A 21,938-nucleotide genomic window follows, 5' to 3' on the forward strand; every position below is an offset into this window, starting at 1 on the left:
AAAATGTATGAAGAAGACTTGACTTCATGTTGCAGTCCCTTTGTAACTGCAGTACAGCTGAATACTGCTAGATGGCATTCTACAGCCATCACTCAGCTTATTTCAGCACTCTCAACAGTATCTCCTACCTAATGTCTTGTCGTGCTAGCGTCGGTAAGTCAGTAAGTGGGTGATTCCTATCCTGACACCTGTCTATGTTCTCCAGGATGTTCTGCACTGCTAAAGTCTTGGAGAAGTCCATCAAGCCATTGGCCCCCACCCGCCTGAGAAAATGGTTCTGTCCTAGGTAATCACAGATGACCTGCAAGGCAGAAACAAAAAGGGAATCATAGTTCATTCTTTTGCATCTGGTAGTATCTTCTAGTCCCATTTGTTACGTCGTGTACTTGCATGTTCATAAATCATGCAATAATACCAGGTTATGTGCTTATACCATGAAGATTAAACCTCCTTGCTTATAGTGTCACTGTGTGTCAGATGCTTTCTCTACCTTATATCTCCTTTCTGTTGACCTATTGATGGGAAGGGGTATATAAGGAGTAAAAATGGGTGCTAAAGAACTTTGCAAATTGTTTATATACATATACACTGCTCAAATGAAATGATTACTAATCATTGGCTCCGTCCCTAAGTGTTGCCAAAATGACATAACGCAGTAGACCAGTTCTAACCAGATTGCCGATGCTGCAGTCCTGCTGCAGGATAACCATACTGCAGCCCTCCATCAGTTCCGCCTGCAGATCCTGCAGGAAGGCTGCAAAGAATGGCACGATCCTGCAGTCTGGCTGGGCGGCCAGGCGCTTGTGGACCGTGATCGAGCAGCGCGCCACCTCCAACATGCGCAGGGGCAGCAGGTCGGACTTAGGGATGCTGTCCAGGAGGGGCTTCAGCTGCTCACATCTGAGGGCAGGAAAGTTGTTATGCTTCACAAAACAACCCAATAACTCAAACCTTGTTGTGATACTATAACATACAGCAACAACCTTGTGCACATCTAACATCCTTGATACAATGTACTTTAAAGCTAAATCTATGTTCATTATATAAGAGTAGACACACCTGATGCCTGTGAGAATCTCCACCACAGCGTTGTAGTTGCCGATGTTCCAGCAGGTCACAGCTACACACACCAGGTAGGACAGGGCTGCACGCTGTTCCTCCTGGCTCTTACCACTCAACAGCAGGCTGGACACCCAGCCAGACACCTGGAACATGGATACAGCTTAATACCAGTAGGTATTCAGAATGTAAAGTGCATATGCTTATTAGCCTGCTATTTAAACCCGTATTATAGCTGCCGATTCTCTTTTGTCCTCTTTTGTCAACGTTCCATCAGAGTAAAGGCCGCTGTTGAATAAAATATCTCTTTGGACACAACTGTATGAACCTATATACAAGATATTAACATCAAATACGGGAACACGACCTTAAACGCTTAAGTTTTGCAGATGTGCTCTTAATACCCATGCTGTTTCACCAAAATGTGTGACTGCATACAAGCTATCTGTTTGCTCAAGTTTATCAACATTTCTTGCTGGTATTTGCATATACTGTGACAGAATTTTGGCTTTCTGTACCTGACAATAATATGCTTATTTCTGTTGAACGTGATCAACAGAAGCCACACACATCAGTTGTAGTCGAAACTCTAGAGAAACTCTTACCTGGTAGAAATGTGCAATCAAGTCTTGTACAGAAGCCCCATCTGATTCTCCTGGAGCCCCTCCCCTGTTAAGGTTGGTACACAGGTGTTGTAGGTACTCTCCTGGTGGGACTGAGGCAAACAGTCGGAGCTCCGCCTGCGTCAGGATCAGTGCTGCCTCTTCTGGGAACTGGAGAACATTCTGGAACAGCTCCAGCCTGCTGGAAAGGTGCTCATCTTCTTGTAGACCTTCTGGCACTGAAATTAATGTTCAAAATTTACAAGCCTAGCTTTAGGGTGGTTCCACAAGGAACAGAGTACTAAAACAAGGAATTTGAGTATCCATGATTGAACTGAATTCTCGAAGTTCTCTACCATGAGCACTATAGAACAGCTACAAATTCAAATCTGGTAAGTGCCAGATATGTACTACATCTGGACTGCATCTACACATGAAGACAAGCTACAGTCAAACCTGCCCAAGGCGACCACCCGGCGGACCGAGCAAAAACGGTCGCGATGGACAGGTGGTCGCCATGAAGAGGATTCCACTCACATGTTTCCAGATCGAGGTTTTCAAATACAGTACGTAAATGGATGGATGGAAAATTATGTGAATTTGGACAGCATAACCCCCACCAGGTTCAATTCTCATTGACAGAAAGATCCTACAAAAATTACATTTTCCATTATCGTTGTAATAAGGGTAGGAAAGGGTCAGGGTACAATAATTGTATACCGCTACATCGTGTACAAATTTTCGTCATAATATTTTGACTACGTATGCAAACGCAGCGCCCTCCCGCATTCACACGTTACATTAAATAGTACACACACACACGCACATCATCGAAGTTTTAAGGCCTAAGACAAATCCCTAGAAAACACCTGCTGGCCCCAGCCTTTTTTGGGGCGCCGACCGCTGGATAAAAGGGGCAAAAAGTTTTTTATCTGACAACTAAAGATGAAAACGAACGGTTTGATTTCGTCGCGGCGCGGCAAGCTCTGTGCAACCGTATCGACAGGTAAGTCAGTGCAGCAGAACGCACACTGTCCAATAAAGGTTTGTGAGTTTCATGGAAATAAAAAGGAAATTAGAATACTAATTTTCATCAATAACTAGAGTATTCGTAAATGTTCATACACAAAAGCATCGTGTTTTAGAAAGGTCGGCGGTACGCCAAATCCGGGCCGCGCCAAATCCAAGATGGCGTCGGAACCAAGGAACAACATTTCTCGCCCGATGTTTTGCCGCCGCGAAGTCATTTTTCGGCGGAATTTAGTAAGACACAGACACATTTTTGTTGAAACTACAAGAAATAGATAGTAATTACTGTGAAATCTGATTTTTTGGCGCCATGCACTACGTATTGTTTGAAAATTGAGTTCAAACCGAACTGAGTTTGCGGTAAACTATAAGATTACGATAGGCACAACAACATCACAAACATTTGTCTTTACAATGTTAGGGGGAACGTTTTATCAAAACACTTGGAGGAATCGATGCTATAACATTGCTATTCCATGTATTTTTGTCCTTATTTTTGTCCTTCAAAGTCTTGAAAACATTTCCGTGAAATCCGACAACAATATGACCCGATGTCACCATACGCTTGAAAATTAGGCGGCCGCCATGGGCAGGGATTGTGCTCTGTGTGGTCCCAATTCGTGGCGGTCGCGGTCGCGTTGGACAGGTGGTCGCCTTGGGCAGGCAGCTTAATGCTTGTGCCTATGGGGAAAATTTTTGGGACCGAGAAAAAGCGGTCGACATGGCCAGGTGGTCGCGTTGAAAAGGTGGTCGCCTAGGCAGGTTTGACTGTATTCGATAATCAGCAGCCAGCAACAGGCAGAGGATAGTCTTATTCTGTACATAAATTTCTATCCAAGAAGAGATCAGAGGAAGGTTTGGGTTATATAGAGGAAGGATAAAAATGTGTTAATTGATTCCCTACTTTCTATTGAAATTGATCTGAAGCAATTAAAACGTTTGTATCAGCCAAGAATGTGAGAGCTGAATCAGATAGTTCTGTTTACACAAATGTACCTTCAGAGGGAAACATATAAAATCTATGCTGGAGTCTGCAGGGTAAGAATAAATGATCATTACTGTTGTAGTGTGGAAGCGTTGCCTTCCACCCCAGGTTGTACATGGCCTCCCAGAGGGTCGGGTACTTCTCCTCAAACTGTGGGCACGACAGCGCTCCAAGGAACCTACATCCTCGCTCCACCCGACTGAGCGAGACGCAGCCGTAGCAGCAACATCGGGCGGGGTGGGTCTGCCGTTGCCATGGCAACAGTCTGAGGCAGATAGCCGGGCTGGGTGGGCTGTCTGGAGAGGGTAGATGGACACCCTGTGGTGCGCAACAGAAATATCAATTAGAAAATACATATGGTAAGGAAAAAAATCTAGCAAGATGAAAACACTTCATGGAAAAAATCAGATGGTACATCCACTCCGTGCAAATGTGTGTACCAAGGCACAGACTTGTCCCTTACACTTAAAAGCTTGGTTTTCATGTTGACCTTTCATAAACTTTAGCTAAACCAAAGGACAAACAAATCAAATTGGAGCAGCCCATATCTGAAGACACAGGTTCTAATGTCCACCTGCACACTGGTAAGTTGACATGAAAGCTCCTGGAGTCTTATCTTTTCTAATGGTCCGATGAACAGACTGGCTCTTTAAGTGCAGCGAAAGGTCAGCAAAGTCATTTAATGAAATCATCAGACCAAAGCCACCTGCCACAGGGCACATGGAGGCTGCTCAGATGCCAGACATTGTGATTGAGATATGAAAGCAAAAGTACACTGAACATGGCACTAATGGGTGACTTCAGCAGCCACAGGGAAGTGGTGCTTTACACAGGGATATTAGTGAATTCCAGGCATGTGTGATTGTTATATTAAAGGTAGAATATTCATGATCATGGTGGCCTCTTTGTTTAGCCACGAGCACCAGTAAAGCTGATCATTCCTGAAACTACAAACATCAGAGGAAAATGGTGCTGCTTTTTACCCTGACCTTTGATACAAATCCAATGATTTTCAATTGACCCGTCCTCCAAAACCCATTTAATCGTATCAGACATATGGTCATACTTGTTAGTCTACGCCCACATAGCAACTGCAAATCTAGCTGGCCTACTTATCAGCTATTTGTGTGCATTTGACTGCAGACATCAATTATGACCATTGGGTAAAGTTCTTATCAGCCAGACACAGATGAACACACACAAGTCCTCTTTCTTTGACGTGGTAAATCGACAACAGTTGTCACACTCAGAGGTGCTTCAATTTGCGCTGCTCTGAGCTAAGTATCTGTATGTCAATACTTCATGGTATCAAATACATGGTATCACAAAAGCCAGCTCGTTAATCTGCATGAATCTAATCACATCACATAACTCTGAATAATCTCTATCATTTTACAGCAAAGGTCAACATTGCTGGGAACATGACATCTGGCACATGGGAGGCATAAAATCATTTCTTGTTACTAATAGAGTTTGATAAACATCTCCTGATCATGATGGGTTTAATCACAAGTGCCATTCAAACATTTACAGTATTACTTTAGACCCTTGAGAAGCACCTGGATACACCATCACGCAATTGGGTAGTGACAGATGGTGCAGAAAGGCTATTGTATGTCAGCTCTACAACCTACATAAAATCATGTGCCTTGTAGTAGAAATGGTGTAAAACTCTACATAGTTTGGGCTTTGAAGAAATGAACAGTCACAGCAGAGCTACAGTTCTAGACTGACTCTGTGTGTGGTCACAAATAACTAGCTGTACTCAAAAGTCTCAATATTCATTCAAGGTCAAGACTGCACCTGTACTTGATAATTGAGATTGTAAAAAGACCTTTCCACCCACCTTTAATGTTGGAAACAGCCTGGAGAGTTCTGCAAACCCTGCCGACACTTTTCTGCCTCTGCAGGACTTCCGCAGAACAAACTGTTTTCCGTCATTCCATTGTCTCCACGTCTCCTGGTGACTGACATTCAGGTAGCTTCTTCTTTCTCTCCTGCACCCATCACACATATCCTCTGCAACATTCTCCCCAAAGTGTCCGTCTGAATAAGTCTCAAAGGTCCGCAGCTTCGTGTACACTGGTTTCTTGATGTCCTGCCCGCTTTTTCTGAACCGTCGAACTAACCGACGCATACGCTTATCCGATGAAATTATGCGCACTCCGCTCGTGTCGCTATGCCGTCGGGTCTGCAACGTGACATCTCCGTTGAGGTTGTCGCCGCAGTCGGAATGATGTTCCTCGCTGTCGGAGCTAGATCTGTCACTGTGATTGTTGATACAGCTGGTGCGAACACGTATGGTAGTACGCGGGGACACCTGTCTCTCCTCCACCACTCTGAAGTGAGGTCTCCTCTCCAGACATCTTGCCATACTACCCTGCAAAAAAAGAGTAATTCCGTGTTAAAGGAAAAGTTTGATAGCTCCCAAAAAGTTATTTCAAATATCCTCAATATGTAACCAACCCTTCTTTGAGAAAAATGAAAGCTCCGCCAATGGTATTTTCTGTATGGTGTCAGGCTCACTGTCAGCTACCTGAAATGAAAGTCTCAATCTCAAGTGACTCGTTGCAGTTTACACAATTAGCAAAGGCTCACATGTGAAATGTTCATACTTAGAAAGGATTACCATTATTGCTGAACTGCCATGGAGCTGGCCTGTATATACAATGTAGATACCAAATCATGACAGAAATTACTCTCTAACTTTACATCTTTACTAATAGTATATCTCAAACTTCCTATTTACATCAATCTAATATATATGCTGGTTCCAGTCAACGGCTGGTTGAGATCATACAAATCATGTTCAGCATCACAGAGAGAGAGAGACGCTGTGTTGGACAGCACAATGACATTTGATGCATCAAATGTGCCAAAATGTTTGATGACGTCGAGATAGATGCAAAAACATTTACATGTTCCAATAATGCTCAAAGTAAACTGTCCTAGAAAAGGCTGTTTCTATAAAGACTATGCACTAGGGGTGGATACCGGTTCGGCTTAATAAGGTCCAAGTCCAACTTTAGGTCCAGAGATTTAGGTTCAGGTCTGGACCTGAACCTGGACCTGATCCTGTCCAGTTGATGTTTTGTTTTATTAGTCGAGACAAGTATTAAGCATAATACTGACACGCACGACTATAAAAGTTTCTTTGTGAGAAGACTTTCAAGACAGAACCAGTCTTTGATATATGTATAACATATAATATATAACATATTTTAAATGCCTTTTTTGTCAGAGGGGAGATTCAAAACACTTTTCATCAAACAAAAGAGAAAAATATATTTGTACTTTGTTAGTACATGTTCAGGTTTTTTTTTGACCCAGGTTTTTGGCTTTCAAGTTTTTTGGACTCGGTTCTTGGATGTTATAAAGGTCTGAATCAGGTCCAGCGAACCACCCCTACTATGCACCATCATGTGTTTCATAGGTGTAACAAGATAAATTGTAGTTATACGTGGCATATTGTTCCTCCTGAGCATCTGTTGCACGAAACATTTGAACATAGTCTTGGGTGAATCCGATATACATTCAATATACCAAGAAATCTGCAAGTACCCACTGGCAGACAGATATAGTTTGCCTGTACACATATGGGTAACATAAAAAACACTCTTTATAACGAATAGGCTTGGCTTACTGAAGTAACAGACTAAACACTGTCAATCGCATTACTTGGAACTAAAACCCATCTCATCTCTTTTGTTATAAACTAGCATATTGAGTCTACACTTTAATCTACAGTCTCCAGCTTCTGCAATTGGCTTAAAGCTCAGCAAAAGCTTTGCTCCAATTTTGTCAAATGCTAGTTTACCTAAATCCAATGCTTTAATTGACACCAAGAGTTAATTGACACCAATCTGGCAAAAGAATAAACCATCATTTCCTTTTATGCCGATATCTTTGATTATAAAATTATTTTTGATAATGTCATGACAAAACGGTGTTAAGTGCCACAGGGCCAAGCAGTGCTTTGTTCCAGCGAACAACCCCGTAGTTCAAATCCTCTTATGATGAGGTCAGTCTACTCCATTCTGGGGTATAAAGTTTTTGACCTTGTCGTCTCCAAATGCAGGGTTGTCAATTTGAAGCTTTTTGAGTCTCTCAAACTTGCAATTCTGGCAGCATTTCTGATGTTGCATTTAACACTTTCCCTCAACAACCCAAGCTATAAAGCAATGGATATAGGGTTACAAAACGGATTTAGGCAAACTAGCGCTACTCTAATAATCAACCAATTTATCAAGTGGCCTTTATAACAAAAAATGATTGACAGGAAGAGTATTCGGCCTACCCAATAATGCAAAACCCAATAATGCAAAGTTAGATCTGTATTATCTACTGCTGGTACGATCAGCCTACAGTCTGAAATAGATGTGTCACATCTCCTTTGTGATACAATTTCTGTGGTTACATCTGTCAGATGCTGCTATTATCATACAGGTTATGTAACATGTAATTTATACTATATATAGAGAGTCATTAGAAATACAGACTTAAGTCAGAAGGGAACGTATGGTCATGACAGATCAACGAATAAAATCATCTCAAAGGCATCTCAAATAAATTCTATCGATATCAATACCATCTGGCAGAAGTCAAACTTTGTATACTTATAAGTTATACCCCAGACAAATAAATGCGACAAACTGCTCCAAGTTTCTTAACCAGGACTATTACCACACTATGTTGTCAACTGATTCTTGACCTTTGGAAATTTCCAGATGAGAAAAGTTCAATCAAGATTTTGCTTTCCTAAGATTATATGGATGACATCCTCTGGGCACCCAAAAATGATGTGTGTGTGTGCGAAGAAAAAAAAAAGTTAAAAAAAAAAAAAATTGCATTCATTATGAAACATTAACAGTGTCAATAATGTAATTATTGATTCAAGTAGTGTGGTTGGATGTAAAACAATGACTGCTAAAGTCTCTCTTAAAATAGGAGTACAGTAACTGTTAACCGAATGCCTCCCAAAGAGCAGATTTAACCGTTACAAAGAACAGTCGGCCATCAGACATTCAGAGATTATGACAGATGAAAGTGGCAGGGAAAGGTCACAGCTTCCTCCGGACCCCCCGGAACTGTCCTACATCACAGAGACAGAGCTACAAGGGGCACAACAAATACTGAAGCGTGATTCAACTTACATTTCAGCTCAGACACCATAATCCGGTAAAATCTTCATATAGCTTCATAGTTGTTTGACAGTCGTTACAGAACGGATTTAGCACTTAACAGAGCAGAGGACCGTCTAGCCTCCTGTGCAGTGGTTACACAACAGGGCTCCAAATCACCACCTGAAAACTGACTACAGTTTGCAGTAAAAATTTACAACTGTAGGTAGAAATATAAAGAACCTGTAATTTAAGTTTGTGGTGAATCACAATTTAGGTACCGTATACAATTATATTAATGTAGCAATGTAAAATAAGTAACTGAGGGAGATTTTGTCATACAACATCTTGTCAAAACATCATTCAAAATATTTCCCTGATTTACAAAATTAGGCTATGCTGGTAATGACCATTAGGCGTCACCAGGCTGATGTAAGGCAGGAACAGCCTGCATGCTTTGGGTACTTATGGTCTCATTCATGAGTTTTTTCGCCCCATAGGATTACATGTTATAATACGTGTTTTACATGGGCGCGTTCGTAATGAAGATATAGAAAATGTGCCAATGTTTTTCATTCCATGTTGAGAACATTTACCCTAGATTATGTAAAAAAATTGACAACATTTTCACTACATACAATCTCTTTTTATAGCAATTACAAACTGCACTTGGCTACACACCCAAAAAGCCACTTTCCAGCTGTAAGCGCATGACCGCATTACACACGATGCCCGGGCTGTGTACGTCCGACCTCAAGCGCGGCTGCCGAAATTTGCCTGCTAATTTCTTCAGTTACAAACAAGCTTTCATCAGTTTGACGCTTGATATCAGCTGGACTAGCTAAAAGGGATTTTTACACCGATATAGACACACGTACATGCAGCCGTTCATTTTTTTGGGCAACGGACTCTTTTAGCATACCCACTCGGAGTAATACAGAAATGAGACCTTAAAGGTAACATTTCAGACAACTTGCAATAATGCACGTAACAGACAAAAAGGACTTCTATAGCGAGCTACATTTATACATGTACTGTAAATGCAGAAACGTTTGCAGTGGCTTCAAGTTTATGTTGCGGTTTTCGCAGTCTGTTTCACCGCAAACATTTTTGTCCAATACTGTAGCAGCATGTGACTAAAGCGCTGTCGCGAACCTAAAACCACCGCCAACACTCCGTTTTCGCCTTAGCGCGAAATAAAAACCATGTGAACTAAAATACATTTACAGTAACGTTATATGTACATGTCGGTGAGGATCCCTAACCTGACAGCACAGTGAGTGAGAGACAGGAAGAAAGACTACACATACTTACCATGACATGTATTTAAAGCTAAAGTGTTACAGTAGCTTAGGTAGCTATAGGTGACTGGAAAAGTTTCCAGTTTGAAATTGGACACAAGGATTAACTGTTACAGTAGCTGATTCACAGTGTAGCTGGTTTAAAGCTTCTGTAAAAGATAGAGCTTGATGTTGTCAATGGTATGAAGACCACATGCATGTAAAAAGTATTCTAAATCAAATTATCAAGCAAAAACTATGGCACAGCTCAGGGTATGTGGCACGCATGCTTTAAACTGTTCTTATTACAACAACTAGATCTTGCTTAACATGTCAAGTGTGTAACACAAAACAAGCAAATCAAATTCCACCTTATTACATGTATAGTTAGTATGTATGAATAGTTAGAACCATTTACCTTCCTATTGGACATAGAGTCAATCAGGACTGGTGTGAAAACCACACGCACGGCAAGTAACATTAAATCCTCTCCATTGTACTTGTGCATGTAGTTGTTCCAAAGTGCTGTACTGCAAAATAATCTCTACTTGTGGAAAACCCTCCAAACACACATGTAATACCAGGCAAATGATCAACTCACTTTGCAACTTTTACAAATATGTACCCTGAAAATGTCAGATTCATAATTCTTACATGACAGGACCCAAACAACAAGAAACAATAGTCTGTAAAATGTTTTCATTGTTGTCACTAAGAAATCCAAGAGACAAACCTGTGACATCCTGAGGCAAATGGGTCTGGATTGCCTCAGTTAACAGCAAGCTAAATACTCTCACCCTGTGCACACTTCGCTCTCCAAGCACAATCCTGGCAACCACTGAGCTGAAGTGTTGGCTGACTGTTCTTACATTAGATGTACCCCGGGATGTCAATCAAGGCTGGTCCATTACATGCCTTGGTGGTATCAAAACTATGGGGTTGTTCCATTCAATGATTTAGAGGTGGGAACAATTCATTTCAAAATGTGACTGTGTGGGTGGACACTTAAACACACAAAAAGAATGGTAATCAAAACATTATGGGTAACATTGGTTATGAATTCTAATGACTGCACCCTTTTCTATTCTAATAGCCTTCGGCAGATCTAGATGGGTGTGAAACAGAGGTTAAATGTTTTATGTAATTACAGACTGGGTACATTTTTACCATGGAAAGAAAAATGGCACAATAAAAATTTGATCCAAAATTGAAAGTGAGAATTTACACACTCTTTGTACAACAGTGGTCTCATTATAAAATCAAACTTCAATACTGTACAATTTTTTAAATGTTTTTGCTGATCAAGAGAATTCATATCAAAAATATTCAGGCATATATCAATGTGTATTTTCATATTTGTATCATCATTTTAGTCATCAATTTGTATGGCATTTGCATAATTAGCATCTTACAATTTTTGTATTGACTTAGTTGACTAATTCTTTAAACATGAATTTCACAATTGTTGATCTCAATTTAATGCAGTATATTATATGTCTTCATGATACATAGCAGTTATTTCTGGTTACTGTGTTCATTAGGCCACACCATTTTTTTGGTTGCTTCTCGGAATAGCTTGTCCTGTTTTTCCCATTTTTGAAAAAAAAAATTGGATCGCTATTCCCATTCACAAACTTTTACTAATGATTTTACTATTTGTTCAGATGTAAAAACTCAATAGCCACCAAAATAGATTATAAAGGCCTGCACATACCTAAAAAGTGTGGTCACATTTTATCATATAATTCTTCATTTATCAAAACTATTTCTCAATATCAATCCATATATTATATGGCAAAGGGTAATTTTGTTACTGAAATTATAGTAGAGTCCATTCCAAGTCACCGCGAGGGTTGTTATTGTCATAATTTAGAACTATTTTTAAGTTATTGTTATTATTTGTGTAAGAGATTTGATACTTTTGAAATATTTTGAATGTCATTTCAACTTTATAGATATTTCTTAAGTTTTCTAAAACTTTAGAAATGTTCATGATGTAGAATATGATATTTACAATAGTTTTTAAATAATGGTAACAGCATTCTACCATTATTTACAATTATTTACAATATCTTACCATTTTCTACCATTATTTGTAACATCTCTATAAATAGGTCAGAGGGCTGGGAAGAAAGTAATTCACACATCCTTGCGAAGTTTAGGGAAGAATGCTTTCCACAAAGGACCGAGCGGTGTCCTACGGTGAAGTCTAAAGATGTACAAAGGCAGACAGAAGGACCAGATTAGCACCTACTTTTATGGGGGCAATCACCATTCTACCATTGTTAACCATTTTCTACCATTTTTTGTAAATATTTCTAAAAGTTAAATAATCACATAGATGTTTAGAAATTATTACAAATAAAGAGGTTTTTGTGCAGTTACTTTCAAAATATTTCTAAACTATCTAATTAAATTCAAATAAGTTCTTATTTTTGTATTTGATCTTTTAGAAAAATTTAGAACTATTGTCAGTCAGAAATACTTTTATTAGAAATTTTTCAAAATGATTACAAATATTATTATAAAACCCTCGCGGTGACTCGGAATGGACTCTACTAGATCAAAGAAAGGGGTTCATTGCATAAAATTAGCCATACAAAGCTGAAACTTGATAATCCTCTCATTATTTATGTTATATAAACCCTTATCTTCATCCCAGACTATTTGAAACAAAATTTTTTATTATTTTTTATTTCCCCTGTCGCTCCAATTTTTTTCTGAAAAAATCTGAGAATCAACAGATAAAATTGTTGTGGCCTTACCAGTTATTTTTGCTGGATGCTGATGGTAAAAATATTGATGTGAATTAATTCTGCAAAAGGTCACATTCTCTTGTACTTAAGTTCCATCCTAGCATTAACCTACCTCTGGCACAGCTATATGTTAGAGTTAAAACTCTAAAAGGAAATCACTGCAAGCCATACTGAAATTCAACAAATCAGTACAATCATGTACTGCTTTCAAAGTTTTCAACTTTGAAACAAAAACAAACATTTTTTCCACCAAACAATCTCAAGCTATGTTAATACTTCACTGGCAAACAGCCAACATGTCCTGCCAGCGTTCCCCACTTAGCTACCACATCTAACACAAGAGTTGGGAAAATTCATGTATTGTCTTTTGTTCAGCTTCTAATCTAAGATCAATATAGAGTAGTATTCTATGGATTAGTTTTCAGCTGAGATTATAATCTAGGAAAATATGGGCTGGTATAATGGAAAAAGCTAACATTACCATCAGGCTGGAATCAGTTAATAAAGCAACCAATTAACGGGGGGTGCCCAACCATCGGACGTTTTTTTAAGCGCTGGAACTCACGACGCTCCATTGCTGGTTGCCAGAGAATGGTCATGTTTTAATGAATGAATTTTGAACACATTCATCTTAAGACCATACTTGGACAAGAAATGTATTTATACTGTTCATGGGCCCTTCATGCTCCGCGTTACATGCGGAAGACACTGTGAGACGTTTTCACGAATGTACCTTCTGATTTAGTGCTACGCCAGATAGTGTGCCTAACTTAGTACGCTTTGGTAATTTTGCTCTCTTCGGAAGTTGGTGATAAAGTTAGGGAAATGTAAATAAGGCTTGAAGTCTGCTATATTCTAGCTTTCTTTTGACCGGAAAATTTTGACTGTGTGCACTTCTCACGTCACGTGAGAAGGGCTATATCTAGCGCATCCCAGCTCATGTTTCCACGGGGAATAGGCTACTACGCGGCCCGACGTACGTATTGAATGAGGCCCGACTTACGAAATCATTACGAAAAAACGACACCGCTTACATCAACAATACTCCGTCTACTTATTGGGAAATATATTCGCCATCTCTGTATTCAGTTTCCTTTTCATAGACGGTACCAATCACATGTTAGAGCGTAACAAAACTGTGCGTTGAATCGTTCCTCTACCATCGCGGCCCCAAAAAATGGCGGGAAAACAACGTCGTCAGACGACAGCAATGTTGACGTTGTTTTTCTTTGGTCGGTTTTCTTCTCAACAAACACTTAAAGACCCAAATTTGTAGTGTTTTATGAAGTTATTTTTCTTATGTGTATGATAGCTGTGTGACTTATGTATCTGCTTGGCACAGGTCGTATATTTAGGCGCCGGGCCGTCTAGCTACGCAGTGACCCTCTACTTAGCGCTACCATCATTATTGTCAAAATACTACTTTTCGACAAAACAAGAAATGAATATGTACACATATGTTTTGAATGTAAATGACAATTATGTGCATGAACTTGGGTTATTTACCTTCCTTATCAGCTTAGTCATTGGACACAAACACGGCGTACTTATGCAAAATAAGATCAGTAAAAAATCCATGCGATGTTAGGGCGCGTGCGATGTTCGGGCGCCCCCCGTTATGCTTCCCAAATAATTTACTGAAAACGCTTATCAAATTAATCAAAGTGGGACGGCTACAATTGACAGTGATTTGAAATAGCTTAGCTACACCTCACAGAAAAAAAGCCATGCAGACAGACCATTCTTGTCGCAAGTGTCTTATGTAAGTATTGATGATGGAAAAACTGTGGTTACATCACAATAATCATATCATATTCATTTGGTAAAAGATACAGTCCTTGCACTGACCACAATGCCAGGCAGACAGCCAGGAACTCCTGTGCTCCATCACACATGTTTCATCTGCACAGTGAGACATGTTGTAGTTGATGAAACAGGATGGAGGTGTTATGGAAAAACAAACGGGACTGACAGAGTGTGTAATGGCTCCATAGCAGCGTGTACAGCTTGTTCTTGTAGACCGTTGGTGACAGGCTAGACGACCGAAGGAACTCAGACATTCAAAATTCAATTGTCAAGCAGACAAAGAGACGTACAACTTTGACATATCACAGATTCAAAAGGAAGCTTAGTGACCATACTTGTACTTCACTGAGGAACACCAGACATAGATACACACATGCAGGAAAGATACTAGTATACCGGTATATTGTATACAATACAGTCCTTGACTCTAACAGGGCTCCAAGAGTTTTATTTCTGGCAGCTGTTTTCTGGAAGCCACTGCATCTGACTGATAGAAAATGGGAGCTGTCAAAACCTTGCCTATAGGGAGGATCATTTCTAGTTGCAGATCAGGTAAGACTTTTTAAAAAATGATAACATTTCATTAGCACATTTATCAAAGATCAAACAAAAATAAGTTAGATTACCGGTAAATATTATAGGGCATTTTGCAAAGAGGTAATTTTAAAACATGGTTGTCAGTCACAGAATGACTGGTTTTATTTCTATTTTCATTTTGTCTGCCCACTCCATTAGTTTTCTCCAAACAAATCTGAGAACCAAGTAACTAAAACATTGTGGCCTTACAGTTTTAATTTTTTAGACAGTATATAAATCAAGTATGTACTAGGCATGTGCCACATTTCAAATTCTCTAGTCTATGCCTCTAGATTCAATTAGCTTTGAAATTGGCTTTACTGATTTCTTCAGTTTCTTCAAAATATAAAAAAATCATTAATGCTGACAGTTCATTATAGCAAATGCAATGGTCAAGTCATACCCAAAGAAGAAAACTGTCATGTAATCTACCAGGTCGGTATGTTAGGGCCCTCAAGACAAATCTGAGGAAAAATCTATGGCAACTTAAAAAAAAAGATCTTCCGTTTGTTTCTGGCATGTTGAACCTAACATAATCTAATACATTGCTTTCCACCATCCTGTTGAAACTTAAGACAGAATGTAGCCTGTTTGCCATATTTTGACAGGACGGACTCACCAGCGTGCATCCCCGCCTGCCCTGCCCCTCCCATGCCAAGTTCTCCGCCACGCTCCTGCTGAAGCTGCCCAGTCGGATCTTAGTACTGAGGTAGATTGTGAAGGTCACGTCCTTCTCCAGAGCGGAGGCATACTGTCCACTGCCCTCCCCCATGGCCCCAACACCAACCTTAACAGTGTCTCCCCACACTTTCCCCTCTATATTACTCCAAGGTCATAACAGTAAGAGAGGACACATTTAAAGTTCAAGCAGGCTTCCAAGTAACTCCCAGATCTTCTGGTATCCATCACATCTATGTTTATCAAACTTCCATCTATCCAGACGTGTGATTGGTTGATGCCCACAGGGCTGGTGGCTACATCTCTAATTCTTGTTTACATGTTGGCTGGTTTCCACGGCGATACTGAGCCTGGGTGATCCCAATTACAGGTCATGGAGGAAGGTTAAGGTGCAGGTGTAAGGCATGGGGATGATTGGCATTACATCCGTACCCTTTTCTGACCCTGTAAGGTTTTCAGAGATTTGCAGACTGGCTGAAACATTCCGGATTGGGTTTCCTTACTGACAAAAGTAAGCAAGATGGACCTTGAAATAGAATTTCTACCTCTGCCAAGAAGGTTATATTTTTTAGTGACATTTGTTTGTGGATTTGTGGGCAGCATAACTCAAGAAGTTACGGGTAGATCAGTATAATACTTGGAATGTGGGTACATGTAGGTGTCGGCCAAACGAGTGACAAGTTTGAATATGGACCTCCTACCTATTTTCTATGGCACTGCAGGAGAACAAATTTGAACAGTCTACTTGGGTGGAAAAGATCATCAACTGATATAATTCATATAAATGAGGACCATATTTCAACAATAAATGAGAAAGCTTTATAATAATATAGTCAGTCGTAAAGGTTAACATCACTTGGCGGTCAATAAGAGGGCTTTTCAGAAATAAATCTTATGCATATACATATGATATCAACAACATTGACAAGTGTACTGACCTACATGTGAAGCAGACCAGAAATCATTACTGTAAAAATGTGAGACAGCACAGAAGAGCATCATGTCTAAGTTAGTGAATAAAAGTCACTAAAAATCACCATCCTAGATAAAATATGAAAATTTAGTGACAAATCTTTGTCGAAAGAGTTTACAACTATGGATTGTCACATGTAAGTTTGGAGCCTAAGGTGTATTTACAACTTGTTACTGTTACTGTTACACCCCCCAGTTACACTTTGACCTGATCCCTGCAACACAGAGGTGATAACTTATGTCAGTGTAGTTCAAGATCTATCCTACCCACGGCCAGCTAAAACATTTTGTGTGTAACTTAGTCATGATATGTTTCACACATCCACAGCAGTTTTGCTTAGCTATTTATAGTCTAGACACAGAGATATGTTATGCAAGAAAAACTAGCAATTTGTTTTGAAACAGATTAACAAACGTGAGAGATTTGTGACATGTTGACTGTAGAGTTGTCTGTAACATTATATCATTGTAATCAACAACCGGATGTACCACAAAGGTGGCCAACCCATCAGGTTGAGAACCTTGTATTGTTCTTGTCACTTTTAAAGCCCTTTATCTTTGGTAATGATCAAAAGAGTGGACAAAACCCCACTGTTTCAGACCTGGATGGTATGGATAAGGATTCAAATATGATATTGGTAACTTGGTATCAAACATTTGGAAACAACATGTATGTCAGACACATAGATTCTCTCTACCCTATGTTTGTATGATTGTATCCTAAAGAAGTGCTAGAATGGTATTACCCATTCACACCCCCATTGGGATGCAACGTTGGCACAGTCTGCCTGCTGGTGTTGTGCACAAACCTGTCAGGACCGATTAGCACAAGACTTTATTAACTGTCCATTTATACTGGGACAGTTAAAAGCCTAAAACACAGCTGCTTCATCGCATAGAGCAGGAGTAAAGTCAGTTTTTAATGTGGATATTTTCTAAACATATGTAAAATCTAATTGTGGGAAACTGACATACACTATACAGGACCCAGGGTATGACTAGAAGCAGAAATGGCCTAAACTGTTGCTATAATAATATGCCCAGTGGCAATTATATTTTTATACAAGTGAAAGTCAACATCTTGCAGGAGGTCATGCATGACTGTCCACCCTGAGATGTGTGGAAAGCATTGTGACTCCTTAAGTTATTGGTGTACGGTAAACTTAAAGGCTGTTGGGATGAATTAATATGAAGGTCCGAACTAAAGTTAGTTTAATGGGGTTGGGAAACATAAATCATATTTTTTTCTCGTACACTTCTAAAATATTGATATGCTACATATAGAATATAACACGGGGTATTCCGTATCACCCGAGGTCCCAGCCCGACCGATCTGACCCATGGGGCTGGGACCGAGGGTGATGCGGAATACACTGTGTTGAATTCTATTTATGTCATACCCATCCGAGATAACACACATTTCAACGAGAAATGCGCCAGAAGTTGAGGGAGTTTTGTGTCCCCGAACAAAAAACTGTAACAACATTGATTCCAACCTCCGAATCCGGTATTCAAATTTTCGACACCGGCACAACCGGTTCTAAATATTTTATGGAAGCCCGTGTGATACAACTTAGAACCCCGTGTGATTTGAAAAATTATCACATGGTCCGGAACACCCATATCAAACATTTTCGCGGCCCAGGTATGACATAAATGTATACTTAAAGTAATATATCTTATTATAATTGCTTAAAGAGTGCAGTGGCCAGGACCACTTCCTTCCTCCGACCACACCTCATGTCTGGGGGTAGCTTGTCATTGTCATTGTCATTATCGTAATCATTATCATTATAAGACAGTCCTTAGAGTTGTGTATGACTTTCTTCCAGTGACCATTCTTGCCTCCTCCCCTCGTTAAGAACACATACAAAATTGAATCAACTTTTTTTAAACGTATCTTAGTCTTAAGCTCCATTAACATTATTCTGTCTGGGTTACATAAATCTGCCACTTTGAAAAACAATGGGTTTAAGAGATCTCTAGTGTAGTACCTCCAGGTATGCACAGTTTAGATATACAGGAGTGAATCCTACTGGGGGATGTTGGGTAACTTGGGTTGGAGATCTGTTTGGAGTTTGGACGTATAATATAATCTTGTGTATCTTTATTTTCAGGGTGGCGAAATACTCTGGAGGAATTATGTTTAGTAGATGTTATATTCACAAGAGCTGTGTTATGCCTGTTCCAGTCCCACAGAAAAAAATATCAGCTGAGGATGAAAGGAAATGCTACCTCATGAAGTACAAAATGTACATAGTGTAGATGGGGTATCATAGAAAGACACACAATCACACACACACACATACAGACAGACATACCAAAAACAATACTTCACTCCCTTGGGGCAAAGTGGTAAACAAAAACGAAACAACGTAAAATGTTTTCATATCTGTCAGATCAATGATTTAAGAATTATGTACTATAATGTAAGACTATCCACCTCTGCGGAGAGCAGATTTGGTGGACCACAAGCTACCCCCAGACATGAGGTGTGGTCGGGAGGAAGGAAGTGGTCCTGGCCACTGCACTCTTTAAACAAATACAGGCTACTGGTTTATTCTGACCTTTGGCCTCCACATCAACACTAAAGCTTAATGTATCTTATAATCTTACACAGTCAGGAGTCAAGCCTTCCAGGGCCAAAAGAGCAGCGCTCCAAAATGGAGCAATCCTACAGCTGTACAATACCAATAAACTCTGAGGAAGGGTTCGTTTCCAGGAGTAGCACTGACCTTTGTTGGAAGATTGTCAGACATCTTCATGGCAGTCTTGAATGATGGCTTTGGAAATGACTATTGCAATATATGCAAAAACTGTAAGAACTCATATTACTAGGAATTTAGCAGAGCGAATTTCTTCACTATATTGATACAAGAAAGGTGCACATCTCTCTATTTCAGATCTGATCTGTGTCACAGTTTCATCTAGACATTAGTTTTACTCAGTCTATTTTATCATACCATGGTGAATGACTCAGATTCAAGAGACATATCCTGTTCTACATAACCTTGTACAGGTGTAATCCAAGCAGCCATAAGAGACTGGACTGGTATTACTGGACACATTTGGGGCCATCCTAGTTCAGGTATGGAGATCAGGTTACAGGTATGTCTCACCTGGCCTTGCACAGGTAACAGGACTTCAAAGGGAGCTTAAGAGAAGATGAAACATTATAGGACACACATGTATGGAGTGCTGACAATATCAGTTCTTGCAAACATCACACAGATTATCCAACAATACAATATTATGTTACTACAATACATTTTAAATGACAAATTAGCTATTGAAAAAAATGCGATATCATTTCATTTTCAACCGAAAATTCAACATTTACTTTTGGCCATGACTGAACATTACATGTGAACAAAATGTTTTGTTCACAAAGTGGCACAAAGTTACATTGATGCTACAGCACACTAACTGTGATACATATATAGTTCTGCAAAGATATATTATGTGGTGAAGTGCAGGTGCATGCATACCAAAGCAGAGATACGTGTAGTTTGAAACTGAACACTGTACCAAAGTCATAGAAGTGCGGCAAGTAGAGCTCAGCTGTAACACCCAGGGTTACTGAGGACACCTACTTTGGGCTCCATCTATTTCTAGTCTAGCCATAGAAATGATATCAAGAATAGCAGACCTGAGGCTGTCCAGATATCATTAGTGATGGGGTCAACTAGGGATACAATTGTGAAGGTGAGGCAAAGACATTCATACGATGATGGAGACACCAACTTCAAGATCTAGAGGGAAGCTGTGAACTAGTTTTAAGCCTTAAATCCAACTTACTTTGCTTAAATTGTCCAACTTCTGGTAGGTTTGGAACAGAGCAGAAAGATTGGAATAAAAATGGAATAAAGAAACCATTTAGAGTACTGTGATCTGCACTAGCAGCATTTGAAATGATTTCGTGACATGAAATCATTTGACATGCCGAGTATTTTTCTCTGTAATGAACACAGGCTTAGGTTACAGGCAGGATGCCATGATAAAGTTCAGGTCATTAGCTCACTAAATGTTGATGATGGACCTACACATGTTGGCCATGGTTCCTATTAATCTATACATTCAACAATTCTGCGCACTGATTGGCTTAATCAGCAGTTTGCAGATGGAAAACTTGTTAAAGCTGCCATGACTGTCACGACTGCCTCAACCCTGGTATGGCTGTTACACTTAGTACAGCAAAGATAACAGTACTAATCTTGGAAGTTAGTTGCTGAAATATTGCTAATCTTTTTTAAATAAAATGATTTTACGCACCTGTTCATTTTTACAGGACACCTGCTGGTTTCCTTGGAGACCGGACGTGCCATTCTCCCCGTTTCTCGCATCTATAGCGTCACTATTGTGCAGGGAGTGCATGTCACCAACTGGAGCTCAGTTCCGCCAGCTAGGAATATACAAAAGCCGGCTCAGTGGCAGACTAGTATCGGGTTAAGTTAAGACTGTTCATTGTCACTTACACTGCAGCAGTTTTCCTGAAACATCTAACACAGACACTTAAACCCTCGTGCAGCCCCCAATCATTCTTATGTAAAAATTGGAATGTTGGTTTAATATTACATTAAATGAATTATTGGTAGCACAGTATCACATTCCCCCTTTGTTTCTAGGATAGAAACCATCTCATTAGAAATGTTGAATTTGATCCTAATTCTAAATCAGACAAATAATTATGTCAAGAACCTGACCTCTACTTCTGTGAAAGAAAGCCTTCCATGAAGTTCATGAAATCTTGTAGTTTACTCTTCAGTTGCAACCTTGACCATGGGCACAGAGCAATGAAAAGTTTGGAGACAATTAATTACTGACATTAGTGATAGCTACCAGAGTAAAGTTAACTGTTAAGATCTTCTAGTGGCTGATCAGTTCTACAAACCCTGTGTGTGCTAAATTATTATTATCCTGTCATTTTCTCAGACAGTCATTTCCAATTTTACACCCTGCATGCACAGAAGTAAAACCGGGATAGACCACTAGTGGTCAAAATAGCAGCTCTTTACCTAGCTGGCCATGAACAAACAAACTGAGTAAATGTCACCAGTTAGGCTGTGTGTGTTCAG

General features: G+C 39.7%; 1 protein-coding gene across 6 annotated transcripts in view; it reads right to left on the reverse strand.

Annotated features, from left to right (window-relative positions):
• LOC136430756 (1-phosphatidylinositol 4,5-bisphosphate phosphodiesterase epsilon-1-like) overlaps positions 1-21,244 on the reverse strand; it is a 36,324-nt gene extending 15,080 nt beyond the window's left edge. For 2 of the 6 annotated variants that reach the window (XR_010754935.1, XM_066421636.1), the window contains exons 1-7: positions 15,833-16,009; positions 5,522-6,055; positions 3,750-3,993; positions 1,665-1,900; positions 1,060-1,205; positions 672-900; positions 129-301 (exon numbers count right to left, since the gene is read on the reverse strand). Coding sequence is in view for 5 of the 6 variants with exons in the window: in XM_066421636.1 (XP_066277733.1) it covers positions 129-301; positions 672-900; positions 1,060-1,205; positions 1,665-1,900; positions 3,750-3,993; positions 5,522-6,055; positions 15,833-15,985 (1,715 nt within the window). In the remaining variant the exon portion in view is untranslated. Of the gene's footprint in view, positions 1-128; positions 302-671; positions 901-1,059; positions 1,206-1,664; positions 1,901-3,749; positions 3,994-5,521; positions 6,056-10,493; positions 10,596-10,808; positions 10,941-15,832; positions 16,010-21,135 lie in introns of those variants that run through there. The other 4 variants (XM_066421638.1, XM_066421641.1, XM_066421640.1 and 1 more) reach the window with 4 other exon arrangements.
• Positions 21,245-21,938: the final 694 nt, after the last annotated feature.

This window comes from Branchiostoma lanceolatum, chromosome 3 (genome assembly GCF_035083965.1).
Source record: "Branchiostoma lanceolatum isolate klBraLanc5 chromosome 3, klBraLanc5.hap2, whole genome shotgun sequence".
Lineage (NCBI taxonomy): Eukaryota > Metazoa > Chordata > Leptocardii > Amphioxiformes > Branchiostomatidae > Branchiostoma > Branchiostoma lanceolatum.